The sequence below is a fragment of the Pseudopodoces humilis genome, chromosome 5 (assembly GCF_049639895.1).
Source record: "Pseudopodoces humilis isolate 2021_Gansu_Grassland_sample_001 chromosome 5, ASM4963989v1, whole genome shotgun sequence".
Taxonomy (NCBI): domain Eukaryota; kingdom Metazoa; phylum Chordata; class Aves; order Passeriformes; family Paridae; genus Pseudopodoces; species Pseudopodoces humilis.
The window spans coordinates 10402506-10423133 of record NC_142204.1 but is presented as its reverse complement, the minus strand read 5'-3'; the positions used below and the strand labels follow the sequence as shown (position 1 = coordinate 10423133).

Genomic DNA, 20628 nt, shown 5'->3' with positions numbered 1-20628 from the left:
GGCGAGGGAAATTATTTACTTTGCTTTGATCCACAGAATGGAGTGGATGTAAGGATGCCAATTTAGCATGTCAGTTTGAACTGTACATTTTTCTGAAAAGTATTTACTTCAGAGAATAAGTCCCTTTAATAGTATCTTTTTCAGTTGCTCTGGATTTGATTAAATTAAAATACCCCACTGCCCCACAAGATTGCCATTATTCTACTCAGCTCACCTCTTTCCCTAAAGAGGCTTTGTCATTACTTACTCAGATTTACAGACTCCTATTGCTGAATATTCACAGCCTGTGTCACGATTGTACCCTTTGGACAGGATCTGACAATCAGCTATAGGATATGCTAATTGGGAATTGCCTTAGAACAGTACATTGATCAAAAATTATTTACACAGAACAGAACAGACTTTATTTTTCTATTGACTAACACTGAAAGATTTTTATTTTAAAGTAGCCTGTGTTTTGCCCTCAAGGTGAACTTAGACTGGCTATTTGAAGGGACTTCACTGCTTAAAAAGAAATAAAAAATGTAACTTTTTTTCTTTCGCACTGTCACAGGCTTCTCCACCATTTATGAAATAAGCTCCTGGCACTTAAGAACAAACTGAAATGCAGATTTGAGGCACACATGCATTAACAGCATGGGACAGATCTCTGCGTCCCTATACATTCACACGTGGTCCTCCAGAGAGATTTTAAATTTTTTGTGTCTGTTTGCTATGTAATAACATGGTGTAGAAAGAGCTACCAGTATAGAAGTGGATTTGTATGTAACTTCCAGGGAGCACAGCTAACAAATGGATTGATAAGTTTTCTGAAATGCCTTTCTGAAAATGGAGCTGAGTCTGCAGCTCCTGATTTTCAGGCAGCTCTTGCTCACATTGCAGGACCTAACTGTTTAAGCAATATAGTTCTCATTTTCATCTACTTCTCTGGGAAGTGCTATTTTCTAAACTTAGAGGCTGAAATTTCTGCTTGAAGAATTCTTCTGCAAATGACAATGCTACCACTTGCTCCACTTGGATGTGAACATGTGTGTCCTCATGGACCAACATATCAAATAATAATTTTACCTTTCAGGGAAGGAAAAAATCTTTCAGGTCATTTAAAATTTTTAACTTGGGCACAGCTTAAGGGCAGGAGGATTTGCCAGGAGTAAAGAGTTAAAGTAGGGTTAAAACTCAGGAAAAAGCACTGAAGGTTACATTTGGCATGGCACTGCAAAGAGCAGTAAATCTTCTGTTAGATTAACTCTGGCATATGAAGACTCCTTTATTGCAGTGTGTCAACACAAGATGAACATAAGCAGTAATATTTCTGCTTTCTGGATGACATCCAGCGAAAATTAATAGACACAACAATTTTTTTTTCCCATGGCATGGATGACTGGATCTATAGGGTAAGGGTCATTCAATGATCAAGAGTTATTTCTACGTATAAACAGCAGGAATCAAGTCAGCTTTTCTTATTTTAACACAGATTTAGTAAAACAAACCAAAAAGGGTAAATACCCTGCAACCTTCCTAGCAACTCTGACTTTCATACATGGCAAACTCTTAGCAGAAGGAAGATCCAAGTGAGCAAGAGGACATGTGACAGTACCTCTCAAACTTTGGTTAATTGGAGAATGTACTGATGAAATTCCTTAAACTCAAGGTCATGAGAAAACATCGGTAAAATAAAGCAAACATGAATAACAGAATGTGGGAAAGAGGCTACATCAAAGAGAGGAGCTGAGGCCTACACACAGCACAAACCAAATGTATGACCGACCACCTGTGTTTCTGAGAAGGGATGATGCCAATTCATCCCTCACCTCACCACTACCAAACCTCAGTATATATTTGAAATACAAATAAAACTTTTAGGCCTCAAGCCAAGAGAAGAAGCAAATTACTTATTTTCATTCTATCACACTGGAGAAGCTACGAAAGGGAAAGAACAGATGTTAAAAATTGCATCAGGTCTTCATGGTGATATTGATCCTACAGAACATTTTTGCTGGTTTTTTGATCTGCAAAAGACAACTTCAACATTTTAGCCTTTTTTTTTTGTTTGTTTCAAACTTTTTTGCATGTTTTTATTTTTTGTATGTTTTGTTTTATTTTTTAGTTTTTTCTTTTGACAAGGCAGCAGAAAAAAGAACTGGAAGACACAACTAAAACAGTGTCATCTTACTGACATTTAGATTCCTTCTGAATTATGACAAAGCTCATAATCTGAAACAATTAGACCTTACTGTTAATTTAAAGTGATGTTTGTAGCTCCATCTACATCTCTACTGAATTCTTACCAGAAAATTCAAGCAGAAGCAGGGATCTAAAGAAAAGGACATCTATTTATAGAAGGCAGTCTGGGAGACATTACATTGTATTTTTCCAGTGTAAGCTCCTAATTATGGAACAATCTCTCGTGTATCTGCTTGATGGATCCACAGATAAGAAATAACTAAAATCATTACCAATATGCTATGGTTTAATTCATAGGAACTCTTGCTATAACATTAGTCCACTGCACTATGGAATATGCACTGCTTCTGGATATTAAAATATCCAATTAAAAAACAGAAGCTGGAGCTGTTAGCCCTTCAGCACCAAATCAGGAACATTGACTTAGTTACCAGGTGAAGTTACTCCAGTGGCTGCAGTGGTTTAGCAGTGAAAGAGCAGCTCTTCAGGCTCTACTTCTGAAGCTTTTGAACAAAAGCAGAATCTCTACCAGGTGGCAACAGGTCACTTTCATAAAAAGGAGTCACACTAGACAGGATTTATTTGGCTTTGAATACTATTAAGCACCTGAAACTCTGAACACATCTCATGGTTTGAGAATATTTCTGAAAGCCCGATTTTCAGCTTCTTCTATGAAACAAGTAAATATAACCATTTAAAATATAAGCTTCTAATAAAAATCTGTTTGTTTGGGTTTTTTTAAGTAGCCAATTATTTTATAAAGCCAACTTCTGTGACTTCAATTTATCTTGAAAAATGAGAAAAGACATGACATGATTTTAAGGGTACTGGCAAATCTTGGAGTCTTTATTACTGAACCAACTTGGTTCAATCTGGACTAAGATTCAAACCAGTTTTATAGGAACTGAGATACGGTGCAAAGCAGAACAAAATTACATAGGCCCTTGAGACTAGCAGGGATACATCTGAGGATCATGCAGTAATCTATGTCTTAACTAGGTCATTCTCTATAATCTTTGGTAAATCATGAGGACAGGTATTAAAACTGGACAAGGTAAACACCAGTAAAGATAAGAGGAGGGAGATCTAGCACCAAGGTACTTTCTTTAGAGATATGGAGAAATGATTCTCTTATTTTTTGTGTTACCCATCATGGCAATCTGAAGTCAACAGGATCCAGAAAAACCATGTTTATTTCCAGACTCCTGATCATAACACAATGACTGGAAAGAGTGGATAACAACTGTAAACATAAGAGCTGGTCTCAAGAATGTGCATAAAACATGCAAAGAAATCTTAACAGAAGACAAAAACCCAGCTGTAGGGAAAACAAGAGGGCTATGTAACCTAAGTGAAAATGGGAGATGGAAGCCACTGAAGTCATCACCTACATTCAAGGTAGCCTTGCAGCATCTGTCTCTTAGGAAAAGCATGACAATCACACTGAATGGCATCTTATTGCTCAGAAGAAGTTGTTCTTGAACTAAATTAAATGACTGTTCTGTAGTGCTTATGATTGCCATTTCCTCTAAATCAGAGAGGACAGCTGGACTGACCCTCTGTCCTAAGGCCTTGTGCAGAGGAAAAGGATTTTTTGCAGCAACTGATAGGCTGCACATAAAAGACACAGCAGTCCTCCAAAACAAAGAGTGTTCTCTAAGTTTGGCAGATTTCTAGAAACTGTTTAGGTTGGCATGGTAAGGAGTAAGTACAGCCAAAAAGAAGACTTGAAAGTGGAAAAACGCTTTTTTCCACTACCTAGTTCCTATGATTGCCCAAATGATAACACTAACCAAAGGGCAAATTAAAGAAAATGAGCAATTCAAACTGCCATTTTGTGGAATTCATTTGCAGTGGACTAAAGCTCATTGGGGTCATCAGAAACAGGATGATTGGGCCTTGCTCTCAAAATCTGTGCCATATTATTTTGAACTTATTTTGAGTCAACATTATTATGCTAGACAAGAGCAATTCTGGATGGAGTAGCCTGGAGCTCAGAATTTAGAGAAGCCATCACATCCTATCAAGTAAATCATAGACCAAGCAAAGTTATGAGTAACTGTACTCATATTGTAATCGTATCTACTTCTACACCTGGTCTGAATGTTGCACAATATCTGAACATAGCATCTCATGCTCAGAATAGCTGTCTTAAATTCAGGGGTCAGACACATGAACAAGTGGATCTTCATGCAATAGAAGCTAAAAGGTGCAAGCAGGATGGCAGCTTTAGTGCACTCACACTTTTAGCCAGTGCAACAAGGGGGTATATGGATTAATTAGACCAGTTTTTTCCTAAAAAGATGCCTCTGAAATAATAATTCCGGGCAACTGGAATTGGGTAAACTGGACCAGCAACTGGCAAAAAGCAGAAACTACTCCCAATATCTGTTTCTCAGCAGATGAGCTGATGTTACTAAAGCTGTTGTAAACTGCTACTGTCTCTGAATCAAGAGATAACCTGTTTACCTATTCTAAGCTCATAAAAACGAGTTTATTACTCTGTATTTAATTCAAAGTGAAACACCAACTTTGAACAACTGAGAAAAGATTAAGGACATCTGTTAAAGAGAGCCAAATATATGGCTTTTTGAAAATTTTGAGAAGGTCTATTATGATACCATTAATTGCCATTGTCTGTCATGATTCCTTGCATCACTGTAGTGTTTTGGAGTCCTCATAAAGACCAACATCAGGACTCCATTGTGCCAACTATGTTGCAGTTTTGAAGAAGTGATGGTGGTAAGGTATTAGAACAGTTCTATGAGAGGGCAAGATCTTACTCAGCTGAGTGGTACTGGCTTCCTCCCCTTAAAGATTGCTCAATTCATTTAGTTTAATACACAAAGTGTCTGGAGTCAAATTAGTCCTTAATTTGTACCTCCCCTCCTCTCACACCTGAAAAAAGCACTTTGCTCCATCTGGCTCAAAGGCTGCTTGTGCAGACATCTCATCTGCTTCCTTCATATTGGTGCCACAGCACAATCTCCACCAAAGAGAGCTCTTTCTGAATTCCAGACATACTGGGGGTTTGGACTGGAGTTCTTTCTCTTCCTCCTAAATTTTATCTACAGAATCCAGAAATAATTTTAACCACTAGTGATATGTGAAGCACATGACTATGCCTAAGAACAAGGACTACCTAACTGAATAAAAAAAGCTACACTGAAGATCCCCTGAAAACTCTTACCAAAAATTTGCAAATCCTGAAAGCCTGAAACTTGGAAGAGATTCAAACTTAACTCAGCAAAAGCCATTAAAAAAAAGAAATAAAAAAATCTGTGGATTATAAAATGAGCTTGCCTTTATGTAAGAGGGTATATGCAATATGAGCAAGAAAGCAATGAGACAGATAACAGATGATAAGACTGCTGTTGCCATCCATAAAAACATTTTACTGAAAGTAGCAGTACATGAGGTACACGTGCTATGTGGCAGGAGATCAGGGTACAGGGAGGGACCCAAAGGACAACAAGCACAAGAAGAAACTAAACACAGAATATTTCAATTTTCAGTTAAGGGAGAATGATGCTATTCTCATGCAAATTATGCTCTGTGATGCTGAAAGGATAGAGAAAGAGCATTCACAAGAGTATAATGAAAGAAACAAATAGCTGTGAACAGATGAAGGAGAAACTGAAAGCTTCATATTCAGGGAATGAAAAAGGTAAGACAGAAAGGGTAACTTGCAGGATGTGGAATTCTTCACTTCGTTATGCTTGTCTCCTCATTTCCTTGCAATTTCATGATTGGTAGAATTTTATTTGCATGAAAATAGGATAAGAATTCTGCCTTGCCACATAGGGAATGTGTGAAGAAACAACTGGGTGAATTTTACACTGAATCATGAAACCCGCAGCTCTCAGTTCAGAAAAGCTTGATTCCTCTTCAGGGAACACTACACATTTAGGGAATATCACTTGATAGATTGGATCAGGTGTTTTACAAGTATCCTATGGGTCCAGTCTGATTCTTAAAATTAACACTTGTAGCTGTGGTGATCTCTTTAGATAGAGAAGCTGCATTAAAGAAAAACTGAAATTCTCTGAACATCATGAAGGAGCATTATCTCCTGACCTTGGATAAATCCTTTCATTTAAAATGGGAAAGGAAAACAATGGAAGATATTGCCAGGAATTCTGGATAAGGTCAGAGTCTTTATCGTCAGCAAAGAAATGAAGGAAAGGGATTTTTACAGGAAATAGCACATCATTCACAAACTCAATGAATAAAAGTGACGGTAACTGAAGATGAAAGGATCTGCCCTTGGGAGAGAGAGAATGCATGAGTTACCTCAGGGATTCCCTTCCCCCTGTTTGCTATGATTTCATACAGCAAAGTAGAACTGACAGAAGGAGTTAAAGCAAGGTCTTGGTTTCACAGTCAGTAACTGAATTATAGAACCTCCTAGCAATATGCCTGCTAATGAAATGTTTGCAATTCCTTATTGATTAAAGCACAAAAGGATTATGATGCATACAGAGACACAAGCTTGGTTTTCTGACAGTAAGCATTTCTAAGTCGGGGAAAAGCCATTCAGAAAAATAAAGACATATGTTAAGTAATTGGAAAGAGTCCTAGGAGACAGTACAACAAAGCTAGGTACTGAAGTACTGAAGAGCACTGGAAAAGTGTTCTTGGCTTAAAGTGACCCTTGGTAGGCTGTAACTGTGATAGAAAGAACACTTGAAAACAAACACTAGCTTGTCCATCATCCTGTTCTCTGAGACAGAAACCTAGGAGTAGTTCTATTTTGAAAGAAGACAAAAATAAAGTCTGTTTTTAATTCACATTGGAATGAAACAATGTAAGACTTTTGGAAATTTTCTGAAGCTCATACACTCTCTACTCCATTGTTTGGTAGTTTAGGCATTAAATTGCATGTTAGAAACCCAGGTCACATTTTGTATGATTTTATGTTTACTCTAACTGAAAAATCCCTAGCCCTTATCAGGCTACTGATTACCAACAATGGCCCCAAGGGTGGAACACATACATGAGGCAATGAGTTTACAGACCACCATTTTCCTTGAACAGGGGTGGCAATGCAATGTGAAAGGGTCTTCAGAATAATTTCCTCACATTTCAAATGAATATTCTAACAAGTACATTCTGTCTGTGTACATTCTATCTTCCTATTTCTGAAGATCATTCCAGGCAAAAGTACTATGAAAACCAGTTTCCCCACAAAACCTACTTTAAAGAAAAAAGGCTTTTGACAGCAAATGCTCATCAGATGACAAGATTCTGTTAAGAATGTGTGGCTTCAGTACTTTCTACTGTTCTATAGCTCCTTTTCCTGATCTGCAAAGAAGCTAAATATGGCTCTACCACAGAGTTCTGAAATCCAGAAAATGGTGGATTTCCATATGATCTACACTGTCACTGTGTGGTTTATACAGTATTTCAACAGAGATGCTTGATTTTGGTAAGTTATTCACACTCAGTCACCAATGGAGAAATCTTTGGATGGTGAAAGACTACAGAAGGAAAATTTCCATATTGATATGCTGTCATTTTAAACACGTCAGGAGAAAATAAAGTTAACTATGAGACTCTGGTAATTGTAGTTAACTTTGTAGATTCTGTTTTCCTGTAATCAAGAAAAAGCTGAATATCTCTATTGAAGAGAAAACAGTGATTCCAAGAGAGTCCTGTGTGTTATACAAAAAGGTAGAAGTAAAACTAAGCACACCAAAGAAATTAGAAGTTTTTTTGTCAGGTGCTCCAGACAAGTCAGTCAAAGCACGCTTGATGTTCCGGATGAATAGGGCAGCCTAATACTTAGATAACTGGGGATTAAGAAAAATTGTCATATGGCTGACTATTAAACTCAGATGACTCAAGGCATATGATATTGAGTACCACTTTTGGTTCAAATGGGTAAACCCAAACTCTAAATTTGTATATTTCTCTGCCTTTTTTGATGTAACAGATATTTGAATGCTTGCTTTTTCTACAAATGCTGTAAATCATGGCACAAGCTCAAGTTGTGGGTTTTTTATTTAGTATGATATGAGCAGCTCATAAAATCCTTTGTAGGTACTGGGCTAAGGATAGGAAACCCGAACAGCTTTGGCCAGGGCAGGATAAACAGTTAACTTGGCTGATGTTTCCAGGTACATTCAGGAGGCATAAGATTGGATGAAAGAGCTGACCAGCACACAGAGAAGAGAGTACTGGCATGCCATTTAAGTGGCCAGAGCAGGACTTGCACTTGTGATCTGTTATTCTGAACTGGCTTTGGCTGTTTACTGCAATGTTTGGGATCCTTGGAGTTGAGCTGATGGGGAACTGCAATCTCCACAGCAAGCAAAGGCAAACAAAGAGATGAATGATTATTCCCCATATAACATGCAGGGAAGATATTCTCTGCAATATACTGGTCCATGGCAGAAATGCCCAATTTGCAGTTTCCACAGCTCACATCTCTAGTTATTGCTGTGCAGAGGGAATGGTCTTAGCTGACTGCACATTCATCTCTCCAGGCAGGTAGCTGAGCGCTCATTATAAATGGCTTGAAAGCCACTCATAAGATAATGGAAGAGGAGACACCTGCAGAAGTAAAATGATTCTTGCACAAGGGAAAATACAGAGCTAGTGAAAATTCTACCTTATTTGCTGGTTATGTGCCAAGAATACAGCCAGACCACAGCTCTGCTTGTGAACAACTCCTAGGAAACCAGGGATGAAATGTACTACAGGTGCACATACATCCCAGCCTGGCAAAGCTGGTCCTTGTTGGTTTCCAAATGGCACCACAGAAGCAATCTAGGCAGAAGTAAAATTGAGAAGTAACAAAGACCAGCACAGTTCTCATGCACTTTACAGCTTTTATCTGCATTTCAGCTGAGAGTAGAATACTTTGGAGGGTTCTTAGGAACCAGCTTCCAGGGAAGAGAATTGCATCACTCTCTTTGAGGTGGGTTGCAAATAACCTTACTGATGACCCAAAAAGTCGGTGTCCAATGGCAGAATTCTCAGCTGCCCTGACACAAAATTAATTGAATATGTCTCGTGAAGGAATGAATTTCTGTGCAGAGTTTGGATTTCTGAAGACACCTCTAGCAATGGTGTCCATTTTGCCTTCCTTAAGCATGCAAGGGAAATTATTACAATTCCTCAACTTCAGGATGGGCTCATTGTCCTGCTGCTCTTTGCTATACTCAAAAGTACTTTGTACATCCCTCTTCTTGTGGCAAGAAGGGACCAACTTTTTATCTTCTAGGGCCAGAGCAAGATCATTTTATGGTCAAAGTGAGCTCTTACAACAGTGATCTCAGGGAAGAATGGAAAAGGGAGTGAAGGTGAAGAAGATGCATACTGTTGGCAGTTCTGAAGTCACCTCATGTCAAACCCAAAGGAACCTGATCCACTGACTGCTAAAGAGTAGAGGAAGGAAAATGAAATATAGTGAGAAATTAGTCAAGTCTTTCTCTTCAAGAAGAGCTGACCAGAGGCCAGGAACTAACAAACAGCCTGCACAAAACATCATGGTTGTGTGCCTAAAACACTTTACAGATTCATGCAGTCTCATAAGGCCTGGGATGATGGCAATGTAGCAAATGACTGAATTTTAAAAGAATATAAAAAAATACTTCATGAAATTACTTGGTTCAAAGAGTTGAGGTAAAGACCAGCCAAATAGCAAAGCATTATCTCTGACTACGAGAGGAGGAGTAGAGTCTAAATTTCAGACAGTTCTACAGTTCTTGCTCCTCAAAGAGGAAGTTTCCAGCTGCCTGTCATCTCTTTGTAAGCACTTGACTTATTTGCAATGAGGAAGCCCGATGGCATAACTAATGCCATGAATTCTATTTCTGTGAATGGAATATCATGTTCTAAATAAAGGTTTCTAAAAGAAAGCTTCAGGATATCAACAAACAATTGTTCTATAAAAATCTTGCAGCCTTTTTGGAGAAAGTGGCCAAGGAGAATGATAAGCCCGTAAGATTTGATTATTTACAATTTATTTAATGATAAAGTGCCAGGCTGTTGGATGATTTATTTTAACATTTGTAGACTGTGACGGGGCTGTTTGACTTATGAATTCTATTCAGGGCTATAACAGCAAAAAGAGATATGGAAACATGAATAAAAGAAACTTTCATTGCCGAAGATGTGACACTGGACAAAGTATTTTGAAGATAAGTGTATTAGTAGGGTTAACTGGAAATTTAACTGGTTGACTGGCTAACTGGTGCTTCTAAAGTTGTGTGCCTATACTAGAATGACTCTCATACAGGTAGGCAGGGCAGATATACTGTGATTCACACTCATTCTGGATTTAGACTGAAAAATACGTGAAATGCACCAGTCTACTCTTCTGACCAGGTAGGGCAGACCCATGCTATACTGCTATGACAGAACAGTCGTGGCAAATGGGCTCCCAGGGAAAAGAAGGTAAAGGAAAATGGAGAGGGTCTCTATGATGCTCCTAAGAAACACACAAAATATTTTCAGAAAAAATTCTGTTATACCATTCAAAACAGATATTTGAACATAATTTCAAGAGCTGAAGGCTGTGCTCAACTAACCGGAAGATGAACCATACCAGATGCTTAAGAAGACCTGAAGACATTGATTGTGCCTTTCTGCTTTGTAGCATGTGCAAGGTGTTCTGCAACAAAGGGAATGTCAATGTGCCTTAGAGACGATGGTACACCTCTGGTTTTGGAGCTGTGTACTTCTGCAGGATCAATGTCCTTCCCCATCTACAGAATGCTCATGGCTCAAGGTCCAGTTTACAGCAGCCACCACAGAACCAAGGCAGAACCTCTCCAGGAGCACCCCTGGATACAACTAAGGCTGCGCTGCCTCCGCACCATGATGGCAATGGCCAAGGAGAAGTGAAAAAGAGGAAAATGAGCTCTATGAACATTCACGGACCAGGAAACAGCCATTCAGTGCCATCTCCATAATGGAAGCACTCTTCACTCTGAATCCAGCTTACTGACCCAGGAAAGTAAGTGACAGCTGGAAGCCCTCAGGGTCTGTCCAAACATTACAAAAAAGCTGGATGAAAATTCCTGGACATCTTTGGACAGTTCTAAAGGGAAGTTTCTTGATCATCGGAGAAGACCAGTTTATCATCTGCCTCATAAGATCTAGATAAGGATGCATCTAACAGGAATGAAGACTGTGTATTTATCTAATTTTCTCTGTTTAAGATTTAGGCACAAGTCACAGGACTACAGCATGACTTGGACTCAGGCCCCCTGTAAGAACCAATCTGAAACACAGAGGTGGCCGGTCTTTGTGCAGCAAAATGACTGCTATAGGCAGCCTTGTCTCACAGCAACACTGTTCTAAAGCAATCTTGCCAAGCTTATTCTGAGCTGACATTAAGGATTATACAGATCATAGTCATTTTGATAGCATGCAGCAAATGACAGTGGACTAGCAATTATCATCTCAGGACTTGCAACTGAAAGCACCTTTCATCAGATTACTAAAATTACCCAAAGTCATCTACATTTCCTACTCTCCCAAGACTGCCTGCAGGAGGGTCAAAAATCACACTCCATTTAGAAAAACTGAGGAGCCTTCCAGAACTTCTTAAAACAGCTGCTTAGAAAACATCTGAAGACATATGGAATTTAATGGAAATGCCACTACACTTTGTAACTACGACTGTATTAAAAAAAAATAAAATTCTGAGCATCAGCAATCAGCAGAAACAAACAAGTAGAAAAATCCCTAAATATTAAGCCAGCCAGTCAAATCTCACTCACTAGTTAAATTTCTTTTCCTCTCTAGTTAATGTTTTTCTAAGGAATCAGTGGTTTAAACACAGCATCTCCAGAAACTCTCATCTCTCAGCTGATACCTGCTAATACAGGAGGTATGACAGAATTCAACAATGTATTTTGCAAACTGTATTTTAAACTATCTCCCTAGGCTTTTTTATAGGGTCTATGTTCAGCTTGGAAACTACAGATGTGCTGTAATTTAAAAGGCTGTTACTAATCCTTTTAATGCTAAACTTTTTAATGCTATTTTCCTGGATTCTTGGAAGCAGTGTGAACTTATTTTCAGGTTGGATATTTATTTTTTTCAGAGGGTGAGGCATCAACACAGTGCACTATGTTGCTCAGTACCTCTAGAGAGTACATACTATTTGTGTCTGGGGAAACTCACCATTGAGACCCAGAGGGCTGCGTTTTTCAGTGGTCTAGAGGGCTTTTGGATTATTTATTTTCCTGACTTCTTGTAAGACTATGGGTCCTACTGAAATTATAGCTAAAAGTGTTAACAGCGCATTTATAAAGCAAGATGAACTGTCTCATAGCTTTTGTTATATTAAAATATTTAAAATTGTATGTCATTAAAAAATAGAGCTATATGGGTCACTTGCTAGGTCTGCAAACTAACAGGAACATAACAAACATGGATAATCTAAAAATAAGGGAACATATACCCAGGTTTTCACATGAAGGAAAATATTTTACCTCAATCTTGTCATCTAATACCATTACAGAATCATAACACTATGCCATTTCCTACACAGTGGTTGTTGCTGGCCTCTGGGTAAACAGATTATTTCTCATGGACAACAAGACACAAATTATATGGAAAATTTATAAATATTTCCACCTAATGCAACTATTAGCCCAGCAATCAATTAAATATTCGAAGTGAGGCTTTGGTCTCCTTGAGGTGATCATTCCAGATAGGTATGGATGCTGACGGGCAGATCTGAGCTGTCCAAAGGCTAGCAGAACAGTCTGTGAAGGACTCAGTAGTCTTAAGAAAATAAACAGTAACCCTGAGGGAAGAGACCAGAATTTTGTCCTGCCAGAATCTCTTCTGTGGTGATGAATTCCTGTCTTGCAAGTGGATCCAAGACATCTCAGCAATGGTCACTATGTTCAAAACCTAGTGGAAATAATTTTATGAGGCGAGTAGGGCATCAGAGTGGAAAATACAGAGAAATGAACCACCTGAAAACCTCCAAGCAGTCTGTGCTACTCTGTGTTCTTTGTCTCTTGCAAAGTCTGGCAGAGGCCCAGCCACTCAACCCTTTCTATTCCCAAAAGGCCCTCCTCACTAACAGCCAGAAATGTAAAGTGAAGGAGATGAGCATAAGAGTGTGCAATGGGTTAACTGAGAGCAGAAGCTAAAGAATTATCTTCACTGTTCAGTGCACTTCCTACTGTTTTCCACTCTCGGGCTCCAACAACAGAGAGAAACAAGCCATGCCTCAGAAAGAAGAATGTATAGAAGCTCACTAGTCACTAAGGAAAGATCTTTCAGTGGTTACTAAAATAGCTGCACAAAGGATATCAATGAATTTCCAGTCATAATATTTGCATTTCAATCAAAAGAACAAAAAAATTTATTTAGGCAAACACACTTTCTCATTTAACACCACAGATGTAGCAGAACATTGCTTTATATCATCATCATCATCTACCACTTTTAAGTCAATACATAGGTCTGCAACCTATGTAGGAGATTTTTCAGGAATTCTACAGCAACACACACACACAAACACACAAATCACATGTAAAAAGTAGCTTGCATAAGATAAGTAAGGTTAATGGCAAAAGCTTCTTTCTATGCAGAGAAAATTGAACATTAAAGCTGCAGCATTAGGAAAAAAAAAGTTTAAAAACAAGGAATGAAGTTGTACAGCAGATGAGAACTTAACAAAATTGGTGACCTTTCCACACAGAAGAAGTCAGGTTAAAAAAAAAAAAAAAACTAGACCAAACCAAAATCAAAGGAGACCAAAACCAAATGATACCAAAAGAGAACCACCCCCCCCACATACATACAGACAAAAGTGAGAGCACAACAAAGGAAGTGGAAGAAAAGTGTTACCCATAAGTAGCCGCCGTTTCACCCGCTTGTCCACATCAGCTACTGACGTGGCATTGTACTCAGAACTCTCAATTGCAGCCTCATCCTTCTCTAAAACACAAGTAAGGGACAAACATGGAGCAGTTGGTTAATCACAAGCCCAATTTTCTGCTGCCTAAGACAGTTTCTTGGCATGGCACAGCCAAAGCCAAGAAGCAAGGCATGAAAGCACTAAATCCCTGTTAGAGAGTTAATTGTCTTTGAGAACCCAGGGAAAAATTGAAGGGTGTTTAGGGAAAGTAGGAAGAAAGAGGATGAGAAGGAAGAATGGTCAACTCAGAAGTAATTAACCACACAGAGGAAGCTGGATTTCTACTGGAGAACCAGACACCTAACATGGGTGCCCCAGAGAGGTGTTAATGATGAAAATTAAAATTCAGGAAGGCTAGTTAAACAAACTGCCAAAGACAAACTAGGCTAGTGGGGGCACCAGGATCTGAAGGTGGGAGACAGAAGACTGAGACAAAGAGAGAGAGCGAGAAGAGTCCGGTGATGGATGGGCACGGATGCACCATAGCCTCATACACATCGACACACTGAGAAACAAAACAACAGCATGCAAATTAAACAACAACAACAACAACAATAAACAAACAACAAACCAAACAAACACAAGAAAAGATCAGTTTGGGCAGTGCTGGTTGCCTGCTTGTCTATGAAACACTACTAGCTAAACATTCAACGCTAAGAAAGATGTTGCAAGAAGAGGGTTTAGTAATTTTATTAGCATGCAGTGAGCAGGATGATGTCATCAGAGGTCACTTTACAAGGTAGTTTCTGACATCCTACATGTAAGAGTTTCATACATAATGAAGACTTTGATTATGCTTCATTATAAATACACAGAAACAGTCACAAGTGTGGGAAGAGATGATCAGTAGGTGAAATAAAATTAAAGATTTCTGATACAGAAGAGCAATGGAGAAGCAGCAGCTGGGTAAATAAAATGATTTGTAGGAACAGGGAAATGCTCATTACGAAAACAAAAAACAAAAATGCAAGTGGGGACTTTCACATGCAGCAAACATAAAAAAAAAATGGTTAAGCAAACAAAGACAAAATATGTCAGACAAAGGGTCAACAAGTATTTATCTGGCATTGCAGAAGTTTGCATTCTTGCAGTGATGCCTGGAATATATACACCACTGAAGACAGCAAACACTGGAATCACTGAAGTGAGGAGGAGGAGGCTGGCAGGTTTTGTTTGTGGCAACTCTACATGGTTGAGTGGTAACAAGAAGTTGTTTTGTTTTGTTTTTTAACAAGTTCTAGATGGATCAGGCTGCAATAGAGGCTTTTGTTTGAGTTTTTTTTTTTTTTTCCTCTGTAAATAATTAATAAACGTCAGTTTTCAGACAAGACAGGCAATCAGGAACCATCACCAGAAAGCAGGAATAAAAATGTAAAAAATAAATATAAACTTAGAAGTATTCTAAGAGAAAGAACTATTTTAGAGGGAAGAAAATCAGCACAGGCAGTAATATGTGATTTACATCACAAGACCAAGGAATGTAACATGGAGTTGTATGTATTACATTACAAGAATGGGGAAAAAAAAAGTGAAAAAAAAATAGATGCAATGTACACAGCTTTTAAAACAAAATTTTTACATGCTGGAAAAAATAAAACAGCAATCCAAGGAAATTAATGAACAGTAATAAATAGAAGATAAATTATCCATTTAATAAAACCTGCTCTCAAGGCTCTCACTCTTGCAAGTTCTCCACATCTGGAACTGCCACAGGACAGGGATTGTACGATGGACCCCTCTCTGTTATCAGAGGCACTGGCTGAGTGATCCCCTGCACTCAGACACACCTTGTGCAGACAAAAAAGGCAGAGCCCAGCCCTGAGCCCCATTCAGCTTTACCTACACCAGCATAAACCTCACTCTACCCCACAACTTGTGCAATTAAACCCCTCAGGAGTGAGCAAAGCTCTGGGCAGCCATGGAACTTTATGCCATGGATCTGACCAAGACAGACTGGCTAAAGGTAACTGACAGGTTTCCATGGGTTTCAAATGCTCTGTCTTGAAGTATAGGAAAGAAAATATGATAAATATGTGTCTGTGTTTTTTTAACCTCAGGAAATGACTAAGAATTTGTAAGAACTTGAAATTATACAAACCAAAAAAAGTCAACATGTCTGCAATGCCAATGAAAATCATTATGGATTTCAGGTTCTGATCTGTGAGTGAGTAAGAATTTTCAAATGTTAGCTTGCACTATGCAAAAATGCACTTTTTAATTTATTTTTTTTTACGTTTAGTGAAAAGAAGTGGTGTTAAGAAAGTTATACATTTTATAATCATAAATATTTGCAAAGCATCTGCCAAGATACTACATGTCTTGACTGGCTTTTTCCTACTGATATTCTGAATGAAAGCTTAGTCACTACAAGTGTTGTAGTTTTTAGAACCAGGGAAGAAAGCACATAAAGGATGACTCCCTTTCCCTGGTAACAGCTCAGAAATGGAGGTAATTTTTCTAACCTTGCTCAATCAAGGAAGTCTTGACTAACAAAAGTGAACTGAAGAGCTGAATTCCATTCAAAATGATGAATGTTCTACACCTTTTTACTTCAAAAATAATTACAGACAGAAATGAAAGTTACAAGCGGGTAACAAAGGGATACTTCATTAAAAAACATTTTGACAGAACACGCAGAAACGCTTCTCTGTGTGCCTGGCTGAGCCAGGAGCTGCTGGAACACCCTTCTGGCAGCGCTGGCAGCACGGAACCCCTGTGGGACACACACACGCGCCCACGGACACACACGCACGCACGCGGCACAGAAATTCTGAGCAACCCAAAATCAAACATGCTGCCGATAAGTACTCACCAATGCAGGTTCGGCCATCTGAGTGCAGGGCATACTTCTGATGACAACCACACACAGGACCAGTATCTGTGTCATCACAGGTGTGTTGGCAGCCTCCATTCCCATAGTTACAGGTTACTAGTTAAGCCCCATATGAATGTGTATATATGTATATATAAATAAAATGACAATGAAACCGATTAGTCTTGAGAGCCTTTCAGAACATAGAAGAGCAGTAACATACCAATATATAAGGCAACATAACATTTATGTTTGCAATTATTTCTATTTCTTCCTTCTGCCCCCTCCCTTCTGCCTGTCTCATGCCCTAGCCTCAATCCATACTGAAGGAAAAAGGAGAAAGAAAAATAAAAGCATTTTCCCCACTCTATTTGTGTTAATAACTTTAGTGCAACTCTTAGCCAATTCCATGTCTTCCTAAAACTACATGCTTCATATCCATGATGAAATTAACAGTCTACCAATACAAATGTATAGTTTCAGGTCTATAGGTGGCATCTCCCTTTTGTTGCCCCTTCATTCTCTCAGGAGACGGAGCAGAGACCAAGCAGCAAGAACAAAAACACAAAAGTATTGAAATCTACTATATCAAGTGCTGCCTCCACTAAAGCAATGAGTTTAAAAATAAAACAGGAAATGTTTGGGTTTCTTTTTTCTTCTCTGCAACAACAAATACACAGTTGTTATGGCTCTGCCATGTGCTGGCCTCAGCCAGGAAGGAAGCACTGGAGATGCCACTTTCAATTCCAGGAATATAGTGAAGAACAGTTTTTAGCAATTCAAATGAACTCTGGTGCAAAAGTAGTAAACATACATTAAAGCAAGCATTTTTTGTGAGACTAGGTAGAGTTTTGAAGGTTACATGTATTAATAGATCAGATTAAATTAATTTCTTTGTTACATGATGGATTTAATTTCTGCCAGGTAAAACAAACCAGATTTAAAATATTAAGTTGGCTAGCACCATATAATAAAGCCTCTCACTTGCCCCTGTGTCTTTTCATCCTTTGCACACCTTGATGCTGAATAACAGTCCTGATCTGAGTGATTTCTGAATTCAATTCACTGTCTTCATTTCGACTAGGTTCTTTATTGGTAAACATATACTGGCAAATATGGGGGAAATCCAATATGCCATTATTTAGTTATATACTTTTAGTTTCAGAGGACTTAAATGTTTTGAAATGTTATGGTAATAAATGCAGACTGCATTTATTTAAACACTGACTCCCCGTAATCAGAAAGAACTTTCTCAAATTTGTCTTAGCAAAATTTTCCTTCTAGATAAGAATTTACAAAAGAGGCAGGGTAGCAAGATGCAATATACAGTAAAAACAAGATAATGATTAACAGAAGTTGAAAGTCATGTGTCTAACTAAAATCTGAGGTTTTATCTAATGCAAGAGGGTTAAGTTCATATATTTTCCCACTGAGCTCAGTGACCCTGTTTTAATTCTAGCTCCTGAAAATGGAGTATACCAGAATTTTCCATCACAGTAACTAGAAATGAAATATCCCACCTCTGGTGTGAATGCCTTAGTGCTGAGCAGCCATGCCACTCTCAGTAATCACTGAAATATTTAGCCTAAGATGGAACAGTTCTAAAAAAAGCAACTGAGGGAGACCCACCAAAGCATACCCAACAGAATTCCCATTAAAACCTCCTGCCAGTATGGAACCACAAGTTTACAATTTCAGTTCCTGAATTCTGGCAAAGACCACAACAGGAATTGTCCACCTCTCAAGTGAGTGCACACCTGAAGCCACTACAGGTGCAAGCATCCTTGGTCTTCCCACTGTACACTTGGAATAAAACCCCTTGTGCTGTTCAGAGATAGGGAATAGCCTCAGGGCCTGGTGGCAAGAATAATCTCTGAGAAGAGAGACTGCCTGGATTCCCACCTCAGTTTCCAGGAATATCACTGTTTTATCCAACTGGAAAGAATGGCAGTAAGAAATACGGGGAGAACCTGCCTGATCCGTGTTCCCTTTTTGTAGCCTGTTTGTGCACTAGGCTGGAAAATGGAAATTCTGGGCTCAGTCCAAACAGACAAGAGGAGGGAATATACCCCAAATCATGAGAATCCTAAAGCTGCAAGGAATTACATTACAAAACCTCCTAAGCAACCCTCAGGAATTCTTTCTCCTTCTCCACTTTTATAGCTTATTAAATAATTTATTTTTATGAAAAAATAGCTGAAGCAAATCAGTCTGTTTTGCATCCAAAGGAAGTAACATTTCTTTCCCTTCAATACACAGTAACATTTTGGTTTTTATTTATGACGCAAAACAGACAAAATTCTATGTCAATCCTCTTTTCTTAAACCTTTCCAATTAAGACATGCTTATTACTTGACCCCATATGCCTCTAGGACTATCTGGAGTTTCTATCCTTGTTGGACCGCAGTGCAATCACAAATTAACTTAAGGGTGTTGTTTATGACAGATGTTTAAATACATTGCTAGCCAACAGTATTTTTATTGAGGATTTTAAAGTGCAATCAGCAACAAAGTATGTATTTAAAAAATGTGACTGCAGCGGTTATTTTTGGCATTCCTTGCTGAAAACCTCTGCTAGCAGAGATGAAAATATCTTAACACTCTTGCTCTGACCCATGTAATACAAGGAACTTTTCCTTACTACATTTGTCTATGAAAAAAATTGCACTAGACTGATGGCATTTATAGCAAATCCTGCAGAATCACATACTTTTACAGCTTCCCTGCATATTAAAGTTACTGGTTCCTGTTCTACCCAGCCCATGAATACACATGTAGGTCAGCTCCTTTTCCTGTCTCCTAGAAACATTAGTAAACCATGTTTTTGAAGGATTTGAACTTCTGTCTAGACTACAATTTATTTATGTATTTATTTAGAGGAACTTGAGTCAACATTTTGAAATTTGACAGCTCTACGGGTGAAATTGGTACAAAATAGAGTTGTAAAATATGTCACTTCATTTTCTTCCAGCCCTCATTCTGTGGCAGTGACACAGTAGGAAGCTTCTCTTGCTTAGAGGAAGAAAATCATAATTATTTAAAAGCAAATGGACATCCAGATCTACTCCATTTTTGTCAGAAAGAATTAAAGCAATAGTAATGAGAATTCATGAAGTGTTACTTTAAGAACTATTTCTGATAAATTTGGACTCTGCAGCTATGCAAACAACTGTGTGCTCATTCAGAATCTGTGACATTAAAGAGGCAAACAGAGGCAAAGTGGTAAATTCATGGTAAAGGCATGGATCACCTTAAAATATCATAAATCATGTTAAAATGAGAGGCATGGAAAATAATGACTTGGTTTTGGTTTATTTTAACCAAAGGAGAATATTCACATATCTGTTAGAACTCAGACATACTTATCCCTACATGGCAGATTTAAAACCAGAGTAATACCATCTTTCGACAGTGCTTCAGCATTTGCATGTGTCTTAAGTGCAGTCAAAATGCTGGGCTCTTTCCCTTAGTGGGAGAAATGCCCTGTGCAACAGAGAAGCAGAGAAGCCCTAAAGTGACACACACACTCTGTGAGACACATCCAGTGCTGACAACCAAATCACCAGTCTGTTTTCCCAACACTCTTCCACGTGGATAAAGAGCTTTAGGGCTGACACTGGGGTTTCAAAGTGCCTTCAAACCAAATTAATTCTTTTCACTGACTACAATGCTTAGGGTCTTGGGCTGGCCAGACACCTTTCAGGTCCTGGCAGGTGGCATAATGGCCCTACCTGTC

The 20628-nt window shown here is 38.6% G+C and overlaps 1 protein-coding gene across 1 annotated transcript in view; it reads right to left on the bottom strand.

The window, feature by feature from the left end:
* Positions 1-20628, bottom strand: part of SCUBE1 (signal peptide, CUB domain and EGF like domain containing 1) — a 266991-nt gene that overhangs the window by 75815 nt on the left and 170548 nt on the right. The window contains exons 7-8 of the mRNA XM_088055086.1: positions 16893-17009; positions 14011-14100 (exon numbers count right to left, since the gene is read on the bottom strand). Of these exons, the coding sequence (XP_087911212.1) occupies positions 14011-14100; positions 16893-17009 (207 nt within the window). The remainder of the gene's footprint in view (positions 1-14010; positions 14101-16892; positions 17010-20628) is intronic.